This window comes from Danio rerio, chromosome 14 (genome assembly GCF_052040795.2).
Source record: "Danio rerio strain M-AB ecotype USA chromosome 14, GRCz13ab, whole genome shotgun sequence".
Taxonomy (NCBI): domain Eukaryota; kingdom Metazoa; phylum Chordata; class Actinopteri; order Cypriniformes; family Danionidae; genus Danio; species Danio rerio.
The window spans coordinates 50,651,550-50,667,529 of NC_141034.1; the positions used below are offsets into that span (position 1 = coordinate 50,651,550).

Consider the following 15,980-nt stretch of genomic DNA (forward strand, 5'->3'; position numbering starts at 1 on the left):
GTACTGAATATTTAATCAATCAGAGAGAGCAGTGCTATATATAAATATGTAAATGTTTGTTTGGAAATTTTGTAATAAACTACAGCCTTTAAATAAATACTTTTAAATTTATTCTTTTATATTTGAATTTGATTGTGTCATTCATAATGCTTAAAAAGATTGTAGTAGTTCTTTCTGTCGTTAAAGCAGTTCAGTACTCAGTCTTGAATCTTTGTCCAATAATTTGTTATTGCTTCAACTCAAAGTTTACGATGTTGTTATTCACATTGAAGCTGATTGGTTTTGCTTTGGGGCTTAAATATCTTTATTAATACTTTAATAATTAAATGCCGCAACAACAAGAGGTTATGATATATTTATATAATTTAGCTTTGGCTGACAGAAAAAAAAATATAATAAATAAATAAACAAACACAAACACCTTCAAAAATAGCAGGGTAATCCATATAAAATCATGGGAAAGATTGCAAAAAAACAACAACAAAATTTTATATATTTGTTGTTTCTCTTGATTTTTCCTCATTTAAAAAATTTTATATCATATTTTTCCCTAACATATATTGTAATGTACACATTTACATGAATTTAAATGCTTTCAGAGTATTATAGCCTATATGTTTTAGTCCTATATTTTACAGTCTACGGTTTTAGTGCTTTTTCCTATTTAATTTAATTTAATTTAATTTAATTTAATTTAATTTAATTTAATTTAATTTAATTTAATTTAATTTAATTTAATTTAATTTAATTTAATTTAATTTAATTGTTTTAAAAGCTACACATTTAAAAAAAACAGGAGAAATACCCTGTCAGCTGTTGATTGGCGTTCAAGTCATGCCAATCAAACTCCTTCATGTGCTCCGAAATATCGCGAGATTTGTGCAATCCAGAGGTCGCGAGGTCGGCTGGCTCAGCTGACCAACCTCTCGTGCATTATTCCGGAGAGAAGCGCGTGCGCCCCGAGCGGTGAAAATAAACCTAATTTTCTCCTTCTCACAAAACCCAACAACCAACAGTTAAACACAGGTATTAATACAACATCCTATCATATTTTGACTATGTTATTATGCGCATAATTTGCTGTTATTTCAGGCCTGTCGGTGGTTGTAGTCAAAAGCTGTGTGAGGAGTTAGCATGTCGGCTCCTAGCATGCTAACTCATCCCAGTGTTCTAGATTGTTCCAACATATTGCAGATGAAATTAATAATCCACTTCATATGCTCTGTATTTATGCTTTTGATTAAGTATTTTTTATCATCCTTGTGACGTTTGACAATTGTTTAGTATTATTTTTACTGATCTTTTATTTGCTACCGGCTGATTTGTTAGTTGTCAGTTTAACTGCTGACTAGTCAAGTGTAACGTTAGTTCTGCCCTGTCTGGTCTATATGGAGGCATTTCCTATTACTTTGTGTTAATGCCAATGCGTTAGATAGTACAAGTAAACGGTATTCTTCAACATATTGATGTAAGAAAGCTTAATATTCAAATACACATGAATAATAAGCAATGAATCAGTATGAGCTAATGTGCTCTGAGCTTGTGCCTATTCCACCTCCCCCTCCACCTGACAGACTGCACACAAAGACTAACTGCCCATAACTGTTTCAGGGAAGATTAACTCGGGGTATTTTATCTTTCTACTTCATTCCTAGAGTTAATGAGAAACTTTCTTGTATTTTTTTGTGAAGAAATAGAGCCCTGTAATAATTGAGAGATGGCAGACACCGAGCAAAGGAGTCCACCTCCTCCTCCTCCTCCTCAGGCTGGGGCTGCAGTAAGTACTGTTCACTTTTTACCTATATTTTGTCTCAGAGATCCAAAAATAAATATACTACACACACTTATTGAGCTACAGTAGGTTTTATGTTTGCTTATTCTGACTTTTTGGTAATATAATTTCAGAAAAGTATTCTTTGCAAATTATAAATAGTGAAATTAAGATGTGCTCCAGTCAGGATTTTTGCAGCCGATATCAAGTACTGAGTCCTTGTCATGGTGATCGGCCAATATCGAGTACTGATTCTAATGCATAAAGCACATTTTCCTTCCAAGTATGTTACTTAAGTGAAAATCTCACCATACCTAAGAGCAGGGGTGGATTTAGTCAATCGGGGGTCCTAAGCAATTCCAGCCATGAGGGCCAAAAGTTCTGAAATGCACCTTATCTATTTAAATTTATTTTTTATTTATTTATTTAGCTGTTTTTGTCTTATAACACTTAGTCACTTCTTTTCTACATTTTGTCTAAATGCAAAATAGTAACAACAACATGTAAAGCATCTTGTCAAACTTTTTAAAATTATTTATTTTTTTTAAAAGAATTCACAACTTAAAATTATATATAAAATACAGATTTTTTTAAAGACTGAATCTTTACCTAATTTGACTGCTGGACTTCTCCATGATTGAGGGTGGGGAATACATTTGTGCAGATGTCATTAACATTAACCTTTAAATTTTTTAGACTCTCATCATTCAAAATATGACCGAAAATGATGATATATTTAATTTATAGGTAAAATTTATACTTCTTGGTATTTATTTGGGGGCCCTCAGATTTTCTGTTGCCCTAAGCGGCCACTTATCTTGCTTATTGGTTAAAAAAATGTTTTTTTGCTGACCTGCTTACATCATTTAAAAGCGAGTCTCATCCAATTGTCTGTATTTACACAGCACATGGCAAAATGCGCAATCAGCGGGGGGGGAAAAGAGTGGGCGCTGACTGACAGCTTAAAATAAAAGTGCTCTCTTTTCTCCATTTGTTTTTAATGTGTTCTGGGGGTTTCATTTTTTAAAAATAATTTTTGACAAGTTGTTTACTATAGTTTATGGCTTAAAAGTTCTAATCTTGCCTTCTTCTTTTAATCTAGGCCTTTTTAAACCAGTAGGCATCTTAGTGTAATGTCCATAGCGTGCTTTAGGCACATGACGTGTGCCACGTTTTATAATAGTTATATTGGTTACGTGGCGGATGTTGTGCGCACTCTCTTTCATTAACTAAGTATACTTAAGTACTTGTGCTACATGACAATGTAAAGCTTTTTTTAGTCCTCGTGTATGAGATTTATGGTTTGGGACTCTGCTGAAGTCTGTTTTGTAATAAGAGCATCCGAGTGTACATCATTTGCTTTGGTTTTAATGATGTGCGACTCACATTGACAGGTGAAAATCAGATCTACCTGCTTACACTGCAGACATGAGGGCACAGATCCGATTCACATCGGATAAATTTCCACACATGAACAAGGCCTGAATCTGATTTGAGTAAATCGGAATCTGTGTGATTTTTTTTCCCTGATTACATGTACATGGGGCATATTTGATCTGTGCCGTATAGGAGAAGAAAATCTGAAGTGAGTCATTAAACCCTGCATTGTACATGCGGCCTAACAATGCAATTTGGAAACATTGCAAATGATAAAAGAAGAATTCAACATGTCTCAATTAAGAAAAGTTTTGAGCGCATGTTTGATGCATAAAAAGTTAAAATGCACACCTATAAATCCATTAATTCTTTACTAAAAGAAAACATGTCTACTACTGTTTATTACGGTAAGTAAATTACAAGAAGTTATATCATTAAATGTTCATGTTAAAAATTTTATAATTTTTAAGTTTTTTAAAAATGTATTTAATATTTCCAGCCAGGTTTTAGTGAACTTACTGTCAAAAACACAAAACTTTCATTTCTTATGTGTAAAAAGGTCTAAATACATGCAATGGTCAGTCAAATATTTTGTTTATCTCTAACTAGCACAAACACTTGTGATCGGTTCATGAGATCGTCCAGATCAGCAACTACCGATCGAATAATTAAATGTGATTATCCGCCATTATCGATCTCCGGCCAATCAATTGCAGTGTCCCTAGTGGAATTATATTAGCAGCCAATACAACATTGTTCAGAGTCAAATAAATAGTGCTAATGTTGTTTTAAAGTCATTCTTACATGTGATCGAGTATTCAAAGTACTACGGTAAACAATATAGGGAGTATTTTACAAGTTGTCACTGAACGAATGTTTGAATATAAAACCAACTTTAGCGTAATCACACACTTACGTACTATGTGTGTGTGTACCTGCTCACATTTGCACATCATTGCTGTGAGTTTGCTAAATTTTTCAAATATTTCCCAAGTGATCTTTACTGTAGTATTACAAAATTCCCTATATTTTTTCCATCTTATTTATTTTAGTTTGGTCTATTATCTTTTAAAATATGTTGGAAAAAAAATCTATAATTTTTGGATTTTTTTTAGTAATGATTTAAAGTTTCACTAATAATTTTGACTTTATTTTTATAATAAAAAAATACTTTATTAAATAAATTTTTTAATAATGATTTTACATGTTAAATTGGCTTATTTAATTGTAACTGTGGCTCTTTGTCATGTCTGTGTTACAGCAATTTCTCCTGAGTAATAAGCTGGAAACGGCTATGTGGCTTTCACGGCTGTTCACCGTCTACTGCTCCATCATGTTTATTCTGCCTCTGCTTGGGTGAGTCATGTTCTCCTATAAGGCACTTTTACAGCCACCCTAAAATTTTGATCAATTTATAAAAGGAGATAAAACAAACTTTGTTGCATTAAAACAAATTGGCGATAAATATTTAGGTTAGTGTGGAGACGATAGTCATCCGATAGTTACAGTTCAGTCTGTACAATATTTTTATTAATAGTTCATATATTGTATTAACCACATTTGAAGAAATATTTATTTAAAAACATTACACTCTACAAATACATAAAAGAGAATAATAATCATTTTTTTCCACTGTGCAGGCCTCAAGCTGCTGCTAACTTCTACCAGAGGGCGCTGCTGGCGAATGCCCTGACCAGCGCTCTGCGGTTGCACCAGCGACTCCCTCACTTTCAGCTGAGTAGAGCCTTCCTGGCCCAGGCTTTACAGGAGGACAGCTGCCACTATCTGCTCTACTCCCTCATCCTGGTCAACTCCTACCCCATCACAAGTATCCTTTAAGACCTAGTGTCCCACAGGTCGTGCAATTTTAAAAGTTCAACTAAAAGTAATTGAAACGCATGTATATTTATGTCATAGTCATGGAATATCAGGGATTTTTGTTTGTTGCTTTTAAATTTATTTTTCCATTTACCAAAATGTGTTTTTTTCCTCTTTAATGTTTTGTATTGTGCGTTTTTTTGACATATCTCATGCTTATTTTCAACTCCATTTATTCGTTTCATGCTTATTACTTAAGGTGGTCACTTAAGTCAAATGCAGTCTGTACCTGTTAGTTTACAAAGGCTAACATGCAAGGATAATAGAAAATTAGGGATAATACAGGATAATATAAAGAGCTTTGGCTTCAAAAAGACCTCTTTAAATACTGGGTTTTTAAAAAGTAGGTGACAAAGGCTTAATTAAGTTTGTAAAACTACAATCGAGCTATCAAACATGGGAGAGAGAGCACTTCACAGCCACGCAAACAGCAAGTACCTCAGATAAAAAAATAAATAAACAAACAGGAATCCCATGGTCATGGAAGAAGTATATTTACTGTGTTTTTAATCATGTTTCATGCATTTTGTCTGTTGTTTAGGCATTTTTATCACTGCCATGTTATCCCTTTTTTCTGCTTGTCTACCGGCAACAGTGGTGGAAAGAGTACTGGAAAATCATACTCAAGTAAAAGCACCATTACTTACCCAAAAATGTAGTGCGAGTAAAAGCATCTGATGTAAATATAACTCAAAGTATGAGTAAAAAGTAGCCTCTTTAAAAATACTCAGGAGTAGTGAGTAATGAGTATTAAAATGTGAAAGGTTGATGTGTTTGCATGCATTTTGTGCTTGTGTGTGTGTCTGTAGTGAATAGTGTAGTAATTTATCATTGTTTAAGGGCATTTCGGCCATCATACAGTAGCCATCCATCATCTTCTCATTAGTGACATGCATGTCTCTCGGGTCATTGGTTGTAACAATATTGTGTTTTCTTTGTCTTGATTTTTCTATGTGCGATTTGATTGGACGGGATTTTTTTCTGGTCTTAACGTTGATTGGCTGAAGTAGAATAATCCATCCTTATTCTACTTTAGCCAGTCACCATAAGACCAGAAGAAAGTAGTGACTGCAAGTTGAAGGTTGAATAGTGGAGTAACAGTACTGATACTGCACTAAATATGTAAGTTAAAGTACACATTTTTAAAACTACCTAAAGTATTGTTCCTAAGAAAAACTACTGTTACAGTAATTTGAGTATTTGTAATTTGTTTTTTCACCCCTCTGTCCGGCAATCCAATAGATCATTTTATCTGGTCAGTGCTCATCCATTCTAGATTTTTTGCACAATTTCATGATTTTTGCAGCCTAAAATGAAAGCAAGTGTGATTTTTCTTAAAATTTGTGGCACTGTTTATGGCGTTTCTTGTTTTGCTTTGTTGTGAAAATTCACTCAAAATTCCAGCTTCGTTTTTCAAGCTCAAGATCCCATCATTCAAAATTCTAAAACAAATAAATCAGGGGAAAAAACGCATTAATCACCAAATACAGAAAACTTTTAGTTTATAGATATTTTTTACATTGCTGCCAAAATTTGCATCATAAAAATGTAGCTTTTCAAGTCAGTACTAAATACAGTGCTTTTAGTAGGGGTCCTGCTTATTCCCACCTTTGAAATATAAATAGTTTATGTCCTTCCCTCACACCTCATTCAGTTGCCATTCTTGTTCACAGTTTAGTCACATCCCGTTTAGACTACTGTAATTCCCTTCTGTTTGGCTCCCTAAAAAAAAACTCTTCATAAATTACAACTGGTACAAAACGCTGCAGAACATATTATCACAAAAACTCCCTCTATCTGTCACTTCACACCCATTCTACAACAGCTTCACTGGCTTCCCATCTCTTACAAAATTAATTATAAAATACTTCTCACTTTTAAAGCCATCCACAATCTCGCTCCTCCATACCTTGGTAATCTCGTTCATATCGCCACACCTTCTCGAACACTCAGGTCTTATTCTTCCATTCACCTCACTGTTCCCTCTGTCCGCCTTGTCACCATGGGGAGCAGATCCTTCAGCCACTCTGCTCCTCAGCTTTGGAATACACTTCCTCCTGATCTCCGTAATTTAGACTCTCTTTCACAATTTAAATCCAAACTCAAAACACATCTGTTTAGAACAGCTTATTCTCTTTAACCCGACTGCACTTTTAAAGTTTGTATTGTATTCTATTGACTTTTATTGTGTTTTTATTTGAATTGATTGGTCTAGCTGTCCGGTACGGTGACCTTGAGTGTCATGAAAGGCGCCTTTAAATAAAATGCATTATTATTATTATTATTGGTAAAAAAAAATCTGAGGTAAGTTATACAATGTTCTATTAATGGCTTCTAATATAATTGAAAATCATATTTAATTAAATGCATCATGATTGGTCAGTGTAAAAATTCAGAATAACATGCTTTGGAATGTCAAAACAGACCAATCAGAAACCAGTATTCATAACTGCCATGTAATAATTCAGAATAACATACCTTGGAATGTTGCAACTGACCAATCAGAATCCAGTATTCCATACAGCTGTGTAATAATTCAGAATAACATGCCTTGGAATGTTGCGCTGTTATCTGGAATACTGGATTCTGATTGGTCAGTGTAAAAATTCAGAATAACATGCTTTAGAATGTCAAAACTGACCAATCAGAATACAGTCATTATGACTGCCATGTAATGTTATTATTTTAATGTTGTATTATCGATATATAAGCACAAGAGTGGTCTGTTTTTCTGTCCATTAGATGTCACTGAAATAGATTTTTTGATTCAGTTAAAGTCAGAGGATTTTATTTTTGGCTTGAAGTAGAAACCATGAACATTTGTCTTGTATATTATGTTATACTTTTGTCTTATTCATCCTTGACCTTCGATCTCAGTGAGCATCTTTCCAGTGTTCCTGTTTTCACTTCTCCACGCCACTACATACACTAAAAAAGTCCTTGATGTAAGTTTACGCCCGTCTCATTTATTTCTGTTTTTGAGAGATGAATTTATCATAAAACCAACATGAATGTTGGGTTTGTTTCAGACCATGGGCCCAAACAGCCTCATGTTTGTGAGGAACTTTTTAAACAAGCTCACCTCCAATCAGCAGAACATCCTAAAGTTTATTGCTTGCAACGAGATCTTCTTGATGCCTGCTACTGTCTTCATGCTGTTCAGGTGAGAGTGTTTTGAACACTTGTTTCTTTTGTCTGGTTGATAATTCAGAAGCTTTAAAAGTAATGCTTATTAATGGTTGGATGGGATGATGATTTATTTTTGGTTTTGTGGTCGACAGTGGACAGGGGAGTCTGCTGCAGCCCTTCATCTACTATCGGTTCCTCACCCTGCGCTACTCTTCAAGACGCAACCCTTACTGCCGGTAGGAGTCTTATATATGATGTACCCAGACTAGAGTTAGATGTGCACTTCACCCAAAATAAAGGTCAATGTGGTGGTTATCATTTCCATGAAAAATGTGAAATATTAGAGCTGGTTAACCCTCAAATATTGAATCAAATTAAAATTCAGAATAACATACCTTGGAATGTTGCGTATTCCAATCAGACCAATCAGATTTAAGTATTCAAATAAGAATTGAGCATTCCAGATAACAGTGTAATAATCCAGAAGAACATCCCTTGGAAGATTGCAATTTACCAATCAGAATTGAGTATTCATTGTTGCCATGTAATAATTCAAAAGAAAATACTTTGGACTGTTTCAACTGACCAATCAGAATAGAGTATTCCAGACAGCTGTGTAATAATTCAGAATAACATGCCTTGGAATATTGTGACTGACCAATCAGAATCCAGTATTCATGACTGCCATGTATTATTTCAGAATAGCATACTTTGGAATGTTGCACTGTTATCTGGAATACTGGATTCTGATTGGTCAGTGTAAAAATTCAGAATAACATGCTTTGGAATGTCAAAACTGACCAATCAGAAACCAGTATTCATAACTGCCATGTAATAATTTAAAAAAACATACCTTGGAATGTTGCAACTAACCAATCAGAATCCAGCATTCCAGACAGCTGTGTAATAATTCAGAATAACATGCCTTGGAATGTTGCGCTGTTATCTGGAATACTGGATTCTGATTGGTCAGTGTAATAATTCAGAATAACATGCTTTGGAATGTCAAAACTGACCAATCAGAATACAGTATTCACAACTGCCATCTAATAATTTAGAATAACATACTTTTGATTGTTGCAACTGACCAATCAGAATCGAGTATTCCAGACAGCAGTGTAATAGAATAACCTATCTTGAAATATTGTGACTGACCAATCAGAATCCAGTATTCATGACTGCCATGTAATAATTCAGAAAACATACATTGGAATGTTGCACTGTTATCTGGAACACTGGATTCTGATTAGTCAGTGTAATAATTCAGAATAACATATCCTGGAATATTGCAACTGACCAATCAGAATCCAGTATTTCAGATAGCTGTGTAGTAATTCAGAATAACATACCTTGGAATGTTGCGCTGTTATCTGATATACTGGATTCTGATTGGTCAGTCTAATAATTTAGAATAACATGCTTTGGAATCTTGCAACTGACCAATCAGAATCGAGTATTCCAGACAGCTGTGTAATAATTCAGAATAACATGCTTTGGAATGTCACGACTGACCAATCAGAATCCAGTATTCCAGCTGTGTAATAAATCTTCATAATGCACACTTTTATATCAAAACATCATGCTTTTTGCTTCCACCCTAAAAAAAATTTGCATTTACCACATGCTGTAATAAACAATGGCCAGAGTACCATCATCTGATGAGTGTTTTTCTTCCGTCAGGACGCTGTTCACAGAGCTGCGCATCTTACTGGAGCATTTTGTGATGAAGCCCAGCTGTCCCGTCTTCTTCAGGAGGATGTGCCTCAACAGCATTGCCTTCGTTAGCCGCCTCGCTCCAACCGGCGTCTAAATACTCTCTCTGAACACACATACACACACTACCACACACTCTTCACTGATCTGGACTAGTAAAACAAGCTGGCGGTTCAGATGTTGATGATTTTCTCCTCTGCACTGAAGCTTGGCTATGTTTGGAGAGACTCTATCCATCTGACAGACTGACTGCATCCCAAAAAAACAGAAGGAAACCGCCAGATGATGTGTATCTGTGCTCGGTTAAAGGGCACAACTGTTCATTACTGCTTTTATATCTTGACTCATGGTTTTTTTGGGGGGGTAGAGAGGAATTCTTAAGATATTTAATGTAACTGCTAGGCTAAATAGACATAGCTTGTATTTCTAATGAGATCAAATTAGCATCGGCAAATCAAATTTGAGCTGCTGTTGTACTTCTGTTTGATTCCATTTGATTTTCTTTGTTTTTTTTTTAAGTTGTTGTACTGGATTGTGGATAAATCTTAATGTATGTTGCCTCCTAATAGTTGACGATGATCTGAATGCTATTTGAGTTGGGGATGTTACTCGAGGATGCCTTCTTCATGATGTGAACAGATGATTTAATATCCTGTGATTGCCATCGATCACACAGAGCCCTATAATCAGCTGTTCTTTGCCTTTAATGCCAATGTTTATTGTCAGGGCAAAGTAGCGTTTGAGAAGTTGTCCGTTATTTTGTTTGGCTTGTTCAGAAGGCATGTTGTCGCTTCTATTTATTGCCTCTTTATAAATGTGCTCTATGTAGATGAATAAAAATCTATGATCAAATATTAAACTGAACTAACCTCAGTTTGTGATGGTTTAATGGCAGCTTTTAATTTGCAATGGCTGAAGTGTGATGTAAGCATTGTTGTGGACTCGGCAGGGGCCAGGGGTTGCTTAAATGATCTAAGATGATTTGGCAGATCCTGGATCTGTTAATCTTGATATCTGATCTCTGGCTAAATTGGTTCTTTAAACAAGTTCTTGAATCAGATTAAAATGTCTGGATGAACTGATCTGAGATCGCTGCGTGTGTTGTAAAGGACAGATCTATCGATCCTCGAAATCATGATCAGCAATGCAATGATTGGCTGACGGCACAGCAGTGTGATGACATCATCTGATTAATATTCAGTTATCCATGTGAGCAAAATTACAGAAAATTAGCAGTAAACGCTTTAAATATGACACGCAATAACTTTAACCCTTGTTGTGGGCTGCATGCTTGGCCCTTTCATGTGTTTAGAGCAATTTATTTAGTTTTACAGTTAGAGCGGATTTTCCTTATTACAGCAGCCGGTTTTTTTTAATCGGTGTAAAGAATAACTGGATGTTTACAAAAGCATTTTGATATTGGTAAAGGCATCCGCAACTTTTGTGAAGCATCAAATCACCGTCATATTAACTGTCAAAACATAATTATGACTGCATAAATGTATTATTACTTATAAAAAAGTCACATATTGTGCATTTCTATTATCATACACAAATTGTACTAAAGCAATTGTAAAAAGTTCATTTTCAATAAGCTTTCTCTTTGCACCACCTCATGGCAGTCTTTGTACTTTCATTTCATTTCATTGATAAGTTTTACTACATACACATATATATATTATATATAACCTTGTTTTATTTATAACTATAACCTATAACTTTATATATATATATATATATATATATATATATATATATATAATATATAGTTTAAAAAGATTTAATATTTTCCCAAGTGTATATAACTACTACTGTAAGAAAATATCAGAATTCGGTACATACTTTCAGTATTATCTTTACTTGAACTGGGGTCCGTTCTTCGTACCTCGCTTAAATGATCTAAGATGATTTGGCAGATCCTGGATCTTTTAATCTTGATAACTGATCTCTCGCTAATTTGGTTCTTCAAACGAGTTCGCGAATCAGATTAAAATATCTGGATAAACTGATCTGAGATCGCCGGTGTGTTGTGAAGGACAGATCTATCCATCCTCGAAATCATGATCAGCAATGCAACGATTGGCTGACGGCACAGCAGCGTTATGACATCATCTGATTAATATTCAATTATTCATGTGAGCAAAATTACATCAAATTAGCAGTAAACGGTTTGTTAAATATGACACGCAATAACCTTTCACATTTGTTGTGAGCTGCAGGCTTTACACTTTCATGTGTCAAGAGTATTCATTATGTATTTCAATGCAAATCAATGTATTTAGTTCTACATTTAGAAAAGTATAAAAGTATACTACATATAGTAGCCGTTTTTTTAATGTGTGTAAAGAATAACTGGTTGTTTACAAAAGAAATTTTCATATTGGTAAAGGCGTCTGCAACTTTTGTGAAGCAACAAATCACCATCACCGTTTATGACTGCATAAATGTATTATTGCTTTTAAAAAAAAGTAACATTGATATACTATTATACACAATTTGTACTAAAGCGATCTAAAAAGTTCATATCAATAAGTTTTCTTTTTGCACCACCAGGTGGCAGTCTTTTTGCTTTCATTTCGAGGGTGCAGATTGCATACGTTTTATTAATATGCATAACTTAATTTATTTTATTAATGACTATAACTTTATATATATGTTTAAAAATATGTACCATTTTCCCAAGTGTATATAACTACTACTGTAAGAAAATATCAGAATTGGGAACATACTTTCTGTATTATCTTTGCTTGAACTGAGCCGATCTAATCCTGTTTATATGAATTGAACCTGCTCCCGATCAGGTTTGAGCTAGCAGAACTGTTGCTATGACAACAACTCTCGGATCAGCTTTGAAGAACGAAACGATCCTGGATCGTGTCAAATCGTCAATATCCAAATCCATTAACTGAGTAATCCACGTACGAAGAACGGACCCCTGGGGTCCGTTCTTCGTACGTGGATTACTCAGTTAGCTGGATTTGGATATTGACGATTTGACACGATCCAGGATCGTTTCGTTCTTCAAAGCTGATCCGAGAGTTGTTGTCATGGCAACAGATCTGCTAGGTCAAACCTGATCGGGAGCAGGTTCAAATCATATAAACAGGATTAGATCGGCTCAGTTCAAGCAAAGATAATACAGAAAGTATGTTCCGAGTTCTGATATTTTCTTACAGTAAAAGTTATATACGCTTGGGAAAATAATAATATTTTTTAACTATATATATATATAAAAGTTATAGTCATTAATAAAATAAATAAAGTTATACATATTAATAAAACGTATGCAATCTGCACCCTCAAAATGAAAATACAAAGACTGCCACCTGGTGGTGCAAAGAGAAAACTTATTGATATGAACTTTTTAGATCGCTTTAGTACAAATTGTGTATAATAGAAATGCACAATATGTGACTTTTTTTTAAAAGCAATAATACATTTATGCAGTCATAAACATGTTTTGACAGTTAATATGCCAGTGATGCTTCACAAAAGTTGCAGACGCCTTTACCAATATCAAAATGCTTTTGGAAACAACCAGTTATTCTTTACACCGATTAAAAAACGGCTACTATAATAAAGAAAATCTTTTCTAAATGAAGAACTAAATACATTGATTTGCATTAAAATACATGATAAATACTCTTGTCTTGACAAATGAAAGTGTAAAGCCTGCAGCTTACAACAAATGTGAAGTTACTGCGTGTCATATTTAACAAGCCGTTTACTGCTAATTTGATGTAATTTTGCTCACATGGATAATTGAATATTAATCAGATGATGTCATTACGCTGCTGTGCCGTCAGCCAATCGTTGCATTGCTGATCATGATTTCGAGGATCGATAGATCTGTCCTTAACAACAAACGCAGCGATCTCAGATCAGTTCATCCAGATATTCTAATCTGATTCGCGAACTTGTTTGGAGAACCAAATTAGCGAGAGATCAGTTATCAAGATTAAAAGATCCAGGATCTGCCAAATCATCTTAGATCATTTAAGCGAGGTACGAAGAACGGACCCCTGACCCGATCTAATCCTGTTTATATAAATTTAACCTACCCCCGACCAGGTTTGTGCTACCAGAACTATGCTATTACAACAACTCTCAGATCAGTTTTGAAGAACGAAACGATCCTGGATTGTTTAAAATAGTCAAGAACCAAATCCAGCTAACTGAGTAATCCACATTAGTATAAGATTCTGGCGTTTTGATAATCTTGGATAAAAATATGATGGTTTCACTGTATTAAGATGTGCTCTAAAATAAACTCTGGGTAAAAAACTAACTTTTTCCCCCTTTTAAACAGACTTTAAAAACAGTATATTTTATTTGAGAATCATTGAAAATATTTTGAAACCATAGACACGTCAGGCTAAATGAATTAATGACTTCTGTCTTCATTAGTTTAAAAAAAAAAAAAAAAAACATTTATTTTTTAAATTTAAAACTGCATCTTTTTCTGCTGGAGATACAGTTGTCCTAAAAAAAACAAAAAAAGCCAATAAAAAAAATCGTACACATACTTTGGGAACAATATTGCAGAAAACCCTGACTTTTCCCAACCGCGGTATACTTTGAAAACGGTCACAGCCCTATGCCTATTGTAGTCATATACTGAGGCTAGATTTCATGTGTTTGAGAAAACTCGTCGATTTCTTGATTACATTAATCCTGAAGCTAACGTGAAAGACTAACTATAGGATAAACGTTATCGGACTGTTTGGGCATTAACGTACTTTTTAAAAAAACAGTGGCAGAGGGGTTACTAGACCTGTAGAAGATATGCTTTGCTCTATATTTTAACAATAACTAATTTATAAGTAGGATAAAGTTGAAAGGTTATTGGCTAAAAATTAATCAGGAAATCCGGGCACGTTTAGTGTTTTGACGTATAAGGCTGCGGCCACACTGGGCTTTTCTTCCCATAGACTTCCCTTCATACGCACGTGAATGCGTCAGACCGGCAACACAGGGTCATGCATCAAGTTTTGCAGGTTGCAGCGGTGCAAAGTTTAAGCTTGGTGAACTCTGACCTGCGAAATCGCATCACTTGATTGATTGAAACCAACAGAGGATCAAAACATGAGCTCTCTGGACAGAAACGTAAAATATGGAGCAATCGCTCGCTTTTTAAAATGTCTAATCATCTTGTTTAATCCCGTCCCTTCTTGCAGCGCCGTACGACAGAATTTCGCATGCTCAAAATCCAGTGTGATCGCAGCTTTAGTGTTAGGGGAAAGTTGCATTTGAAAGTAACGCATTACAATATTGAGTTACTCCCCAAAGAGGTAAATATACTTATAATTATAGAAGTATATTCATAATTAATAAATAATAGGTAAAAACACTTATTACCAGGCTGAGGCTTGATCTCTTTCAGAACTTGTTCCCCCCTAGACTGCAGCTCTGCACAAGAAGTTTGGCAAGAGGAGTGTTTGGACTTTCAGTTCAGTGTGGTTTAATTTTCACTGTTGAATCTCTGTAAACGGTTTCAATTAGCTAGAACTTCCATGTTACGCTGCTGACACAATCTACATTGTAATAATGCTATACAAATAAAGATGAATTGTGCGCACACACACACACACACGTTTGTTTTTGTGAAAAGTGGAGACATTACATAGGTTTCCATTCATTTAATACGGTCCAAACCGTATATTGTATTGCCCTCACCCCACCCCTAAACCCAACCATCACAGGAGGCTGTGTACTTATACTATTTATACTTTTGCGTCAAACGCCGGCGTATGCTACGGCGCTGACGCAAAGCCCTTCGCCGTCACTGACGTGCACCTCTCAAAAAAAAAATGTAACTACACGTCGCAACGACGCGTAGCGTAAGTTCTGTGATTGGTTGGCTTGGTAGCACTGACAAGTCTGGGCGGGACAGAGAGCCGCGCGAATGGCACGACGCCGCGCGAGTGATTGTTTACAAGTGTTGAGTCCCATGAAGGAGCTCCAGATGGAAAGTTTTGTATTGCGTTTACCTCATAGTAAAGTTGTTGCACGTCCGCCGGTTGCTGCCTCAAAATGAGCGAGTTTGAGCCACTTGTACATCCCGGAAGTGTTCAGGAAATGCAAAGTAGCAGCGAAGAAACTCGACACAGAG

At 35.1% G+C, this 15,980-nt stretch overlaps 1 protein-coding gene across 2 annotated transcripts; it reads left to right on the forward strand.

The window, feature by feature from the left end:
• Nucleotides 1-908: 908 nt before the first annotated feature.
• Nucleotides 909-10,727, forward strand: tmem33 (transmembrane protein 33). 2 transcript variants are annotated; one of them, NM_213663.1, is given in 8 exon segments: nucleotides 909-1,026; nucleotides 1,692-1,777; nucleotides 4,410-4,504; nucleotides 4,789-4,976; nucleotides 7,904-7,971; nucleotides 8,056-8,189; nucleotides 8,308-8,391; nucleotides 9,836-10,720. In NM_213663.1, coding segments are annotated over 7 exon segments (759 nt in total). In that variant the 5' UTR covers nucleotides 909-1,026; nucleotides 1,692-1,717; the 3' UTR covers nucleotides 9,966-10,720.
• The last annotated feature ends 5,253 nt before the right edge of the window (nucleotides 10,728-15,980 follow it).

Excerpts from the sequence above, each read along its gene's own strand:
- tmem33 (XM_087280199.1), top strand. The coding sequence starts at position 1,718 with ATGGCAGACACCGAGCAAAGGAGTCCACCTCCTCCTCCTCCTCCTCAG. Across the intron at positions 4,505-4,788 it reads TTTATTCTGCCTCTGCTTGG|GCCTCAAGCTGCTGCTAACT; the intron begins GTGAGTCATGTT and ends TCCACTGTGCAG. Across the intron at positions 8,190-8,307 it reads ACTGTCTTCATGCTGTTCAG|TGGACAGGGGAGTCTGCTGC; the intron begins GTGAGAGTGTTT and ends TGTGGTCGACAG.